We start from the raw sequence: 5832 nt of genomic DNA on the forward strand, positions 1-5832 counted from the left end.
CATAGCGGCGGCAATGAAGTAGCCCACACCAGGCTGCGTGCCTCAACCAGGGACCTCCGGGCATCCCCTAAGCCAGCCTCCAAGTCCACTATTGAGGAAGATCTCAAGAAACTCATCGACCTTGAAAGCCCAACTCCCGAATCCCAGAAGAACTTTAAGGTACAGGACAGAGCTTGGGGCAAACAGCAGTTAGAGTTCGGATGGGACCGAGCTGCTGGCCTCAGTTGACGCCCTCCGAGAAGTAGTGGTTACCAGCTCCAACTCCTTGGAGCCCACTTCCCACCATTACCCAATCTTCCCAATAATTAGTTCACAGTGTTTTCTGAATATTTATTCCTATAGCAGCATCTCTTTATTCTGAGTTTATATTAACCTGTCTCTACCTCCGCGGCTTTTTCTCCTTCCAGTTTGTCTTACTCACAGTGCACAAGCTACACCCTTTCTTGAACATTATTACTCAAATGGCTTTGCTCCTCAAAACTCTTCTGTGGCTTGCTTGTCAGAAATTTTTCTGTAACGGTTTTAGTGCCTTGTGTGCAAAGGGTACCTATTCTCCCACAAATAGCCCCCAGTTTGTTGCCTGCCCTACGTGCCCACGGCACCGTGAGCCTGGCCTTGCTTCTGCCCTGATCTCAGCCCGGCAAACCTACTGGTTGTGCATTGTGTGCTCTGCAGTTTAGCAAACTAAGTCTACACACTCACTTTCCAGACTCTCTTAATTCTCTGTATAAAGCCTTCTCTCCGTTCTTTCTCAGAATTCCAGACTATAAATGCCTTCTCTAGAACCCAGCCTCTTCCCCATTAGGTCCCGAGTACTTGCACAGAGTTTGTTTTTGTGTCAGTGGCCAGACCTTTGCATGACCACGTGGAAGGGTTTGCTCTGCTCACCTCAGCTTGGCGGGCCCCTGAAGCCTACGTGAGGCTCTCTCCCCTTGTCCTGTGAAGCGCACTGTCTTACGCTCCCGGGGCTCAGAGCTGGTGTTTGTTGAGTCGGGCCCAGAGTATTTTACTCTCAGTATAAGGCACTTCTGTTTGTGGTGCGTTGCGTAGCCCCAAGAGAAGGGAGTCCACCCAGGAGGGTCATGGCAGTAAACTTTGATGTGTTCTGTTCGCCAGGTTCTTAGTTGAGCAATTTGTAGTCTTGTTTGAAGTGACTAGAAAGCTTAATTTAAGGACTTTGAGAATTAACTGAAAATGGGACTAGACTATTAACCCCTCACCATGCTCAAGCTATGATCAGAATGCAAGAGGCATATGCCCTCCTGGGGAGCTGGGGGTCTCGTCCCATCAGGCTTTCTCACCACCATTCCAGTGTGCTGCATGTGGGCCTGCCTCTGTGCGTCTGTGCACGTGTGTGCATTTTCCTCCAGGGAGGCGAGATATACCTCCTAAACTTAAAAAGTCAATGTGTATAGAAATTAAATGTACTCCAGAGACCATTCTGGAGTTTTGAGAAATTATTTATTAACATACACATTAAGATCATAAATCATTTTAAAGACTTGCCATTCTTGGTTTCTATAATTTCTGTTTTATAAGCCAGCACTTAACAGTTCTGACTCATCACCTAGGGTACAAATGGTTTCCTTAGCAACCTCTCGAAAGATAGTACTTGAAACTTCTGTCTTTATCCATCAAAACCCAAAGAGGTATATTAAAATGTTTAAGAACCAGTTTAAAAATAAAAATTATTTCACATTTTTCCTTTTGAGTTTAGAGGAAAATAAAACTTGCCATGGAAGGAATCTTTCCTCCATTTCTAAATTAACATTTTTGGAAAGGGGCAAGCTTAAAGCTGTCGTTCTTTTGATTTACTCATGCAGTGGAAATAATTGAAAGCAAATGTCTGTTTTGCCCTTATTTTAGGCCTTGTTTTTTATTTTCAAAATGAATTAACATTCCTATGTGAAACAGGGGTGCACATATATGTTGTGACTATATTACTGTCAGACACTGCAAAGAAAATGCTTCTGCTGGCTAAACTATTACTGTAAAAATGCTAGAAGCAAGAGCTGGAAATATCCTGTTTTCTTTCCAGTTTCATTCTTTTTGGTTTGGTTTCAGATGAGTTCAGCTAAGTAGCTCTCTATGTCTCCTGAGATTCGTTGTCTGATGGCTCTGCTGTGTCAGTAAGGCCAGCACGCTCTTGAAAAGTCTTCCAGATCACGCCTGGCTCAAGGCTCTGAGCCACTGCATCAGACTTCGGGGTATCAGGAGTGGCCAGCTTCAGGCTGCGATACTTGGAACCCACTCATACCACATTGGCTTTCTTGGCTAGCAAGTGCTACTATGAGCGATCATTAATATCCGATGACAGGGTCTCTCCCAGGCTCACTTGCCAGCAGAGTGAGATGTCTGCTGCAGGACTCAGATGTCTGTGGCCATGCTCTGCTGGGAAGGCTGTAGCTGAGAGGTAGGTGGGCGGCTCCAGGGCCCCACGCAAATGCTGTAGAGCTCCTACCACGAGGAAAACAGCAGAGCTGTAACATTCTAAGAAACCTCATTGGCAGGCAAAGATGGGATAACCTTATTTTCTCTGAGGGCTGCACATAGTGGCAAGTGAACAGAAAATGACACCAACTGTTTTCCAGCCAACGCTCAGTCAGGTATACACCAAAGGAAGAGACCTCATGCTGCTCCAGTGTTTAGGGAGAAATGGTACTTGCTCTTCCTAATTGCAAGTGCAGGTGACCCATTTCATTAATAGCCAGGAGCACCAGAAAGAGTGAGGGGAGAATAGGAGACTGGCCTGGAGCAAGATGCCACCTCGCAAGACCTTGTTTCCCTGGCTTTGAAATAGAGAAGTAAAGTAGATCAGTGGTGCCCCAGTAATTTTAAAGGTCACCCTCCCTTTTTTTTTTTTTGAATAAAATTATACATGGAAGCCAGCCAATATGTAGAACTGAGAAAGCAAAGTTTCTCTGATAAGATGGGGTGTATCTTGAGGTGTCATGGGCTCCTGGGTCCCACCTGAATATCTCCTCTCACCAGGAGATGACTGTGAAGAACCCTAAGGACTCCTTGGAGCACACTTGAAAACACCCTGGCCTGATGCTCTCTAAAATCTCTTCTGGGTGGGCCATTGACCCCCTTGTGGTTCTTTTCCAGGGGCTAACAGCCTTGGGTGGGGCCACTGAGCAATCTCAAGTATAACCTGCAAGGAAGGCAGAGGTGTGCACACCTTTAAGATTAGGATTGAAGAGGGGTGGGACGCAGAACCATCCTAATAAGTTTGGACAAGACTCTAGGTCCTGCTATTTTTCTAATGGGCAGAAAGCATCTAGGCAGATTGCATCCTTCCACCTCCTGTCCAGCCTCCCTTTACTACAGGATGTTATAACTTTTAATAAAGTGCACTGCTAAAGGGACCTCTTCGAGGCAGCTGTTTACTGCCTGGAAGCATATTAATATTTCCCAAAGAGGCTGAAACTAGAATTGGTAGAAAATTTCTCTCCTGTAAAACCATCAGGGTGAGGATACTCCCTGGAGAAGGAAATCCCTTTGCTGAACACAGAGGTGCTAGAAAGGATTGAGAACAGTTTTTGAATAGAGAGATCTGGGATCTGACTTGGTAGGCAGGAGCCTTTTGTGGTAGTCCTAAAACCTTGCAGATAGATGACTTGTTTTTTGTTGTTGTTTTTTTTTAAATTACAATTGTGGAGCCATTTAACCTCTCTAATGCCCACTGTCCTCTGTAAAGCGAGAAGAGAAATCGTCATTTCCATACCAAGTTTCCTCTACGTAAAGATTCACAGAGCAGTTGTCATAGCAGCTTAGTTTTCTAGGCAAGCACATAATGTACCTTGGGTTTAGCTCATCATGAATTTTTTAAAGTGAGCACAATTTTTATACAGTTGGCTTCACTTGGGGCTGATTTACAATGTACTTGATTAATAATTATTTCATATTTATGCAGCAACTGCGCATACCACATTGTGGATAGCATTGACTTGATTAACCCTTGGCTTATTGAATGGAATCGTGTTAGACCCAGAGCACATGAATGAACCAGAGTGTCAACTCTCTATTCTCAGCATCCTAAACGGAGCCATATCATTATCTCTCTGCCCCTTCAAAGTGTCATGGAAAGGCCCACGGTGACTTTCTGCTAGCAGTGACTCAGCCCTCCTACTCACATCTTCACCTGTTCCCCACATTGTTCTCCCCGCCAAGGTGAACCGTGTTCTAAGAGGAACTGAATAAAGATAGCTTTATTGTTAACAGACCAGATCCTTTGCTGGCTTTTGGAATGCTGGATATTTAAATATTGTTAATGTGTCTGTTGTTTTCTCAATGAGTGGGATTCTTAAAAGCTTGCTTTTTGCAGAAAAATCTCAAATAAAATCAAATCTGGTCACAAAGGACAAAGACATCAGCAAGAGATACAGCTATCTGGAACTTTTGTCATGTTTATATTACTATATAAATATTTGTCATTTATAAAGATGACTTCCCTATTTCCATTTCACAAATAGAAATCTATCTCTAAAAATAAATTATTGCCAAAACTCATTAAATATAATTATAGTAGTTAATGCTTATCAGGAGCCACCTATTATTTGAGTTAATATATTGTGATGATCAAATGCTCTTGTTACCCAGCAAACATGCAATCACTTGACAAGCTTCTGAGGATACCTTCTTCCTGGCACTGTGGCTCTTCCCCTGGGACCATATTATTATTTCATAATCTCACTGATAAACACTATTGTGATCAGTCCAGTGTTTCATTTAATCCTTGTAATAATCCAGAGAGATGTTGTGCCCCCATTTCATAGACAAGGAGTTGGGTTGAGAAAGATTACGTAATTTGGTCAATGACACAGGATTCAAATACAACTCACACTTGTCTGATCCTCATCTTGTTCTTAACCATGACACAATATTGATGAATTCACTTAATCAAATATCAGAATTATGTACTGAGCACTGATAGGCTGCGGGTAGCATTCTGGGCTATGAGGATATGATGACCAGGAACTCTTAAGGAACTCCATTTTAGCTCTTAAGGATGTAGACAAAGATGGTGGACCTTGAGGCTTCCTTGCTGGGCTCCAGGATTTGAAGAGTGTGTCTAAGAGCAGTGATTGTGTTAACCACCCGCCCCGCAAGCTGAGTCTTGGGGACATGGCTCAGAAGATTGACCTTCCGCTGTCTTGACACTGTTTTTCAGTTCCATGCGCTCTCCTCGCCTCAGTCTCCTTTTCCTACCACCCCCACTTCAAGGCGGGCCCTGCACAGAACGCTGTCCGACGAGAGTATTTACAGCGGCCAGAGGGAGCACTTTTTCACCTCGAGGGCCTCGCTCCTGGACCAAGCCCTGCCCAACGATGTCCTCTTCAGTAGCACGTACCCTTCTCTTCCCAAGTCTCTTCCGTTGCGGAGGCCTTCTTACACCTTGGGAATGAAGTCGTTGCATGGTGAGTTTGTTTTCAGCTGCAGCTGAAGAGCTTTGCTGATGAAGGCCGGTTCCCCCGGAAACAATTGCCACGCGGTTTGCTCAGAGAATGACAGCTGGAGGAAGTCCTGGTAGCATGCTCAGATTACCTCGGCTCACCAGCACCTCCCGCATTTAGCCTCTCACCAGTCATCGCACAGGGTACAGACGTTCAACCTTGAAGTATAATTGACATACTGTTAGTTTCAGCTGTTCAACATGATTCAATATTTGTATATATTGCAAAATGATCACCACAGTGAGTCTAGTTACCATTCATCACCATACATAATTATGAAGTTTTTTATTGTCTTGTGATGAGAACTTTATAAAGATTTACTCTTTTAGCAACTTTCGGATATGCAATACAGTGTTATTAACCATAGTCACCACGC

The 5832-nt window shown here is 44.0% G+C and overlaps 1 protein-coding gene across 1 annotated transcript in view; it reads left to right on the top strand.

Moving 5' to 3' along the window:
• SIPA1L1 (signal induced proliferation associated 1 like 1) overlaps positions 1–5832 on the top strand; it is a 321807-nt gene that overhangs the window by 300612 nt on the left and 15363 nt on the right. Inside the window, exons 20-21 of the mRNA XM_025042110.1 lie at positions 6–159; positions 5174–5420. Coding sequence (XP_024897878.1) covers positions 6–159; positions 5174–5420 — 401 coding nt within the window. The remainder of the gene's footprint in view (positions 1–5; positions 160–5173; positions 5421–5832) is intronic.

Source organism: Pteropus alecto, unplaced genomic scaffold, assembly GCF_000325575.1.
Source record: "Pteropus alecto unplaced genomic scaffold, ASM32557v1 scaffold8, whole genome shotgun sequence".
Classification (NCBI taxonomy): domain Eukaryota; kingdom Metazoa; phylum Chordata; class Mammalia; order Chiroptera; family Pteropodidae; genus Pteropus; species Pteropus alecto.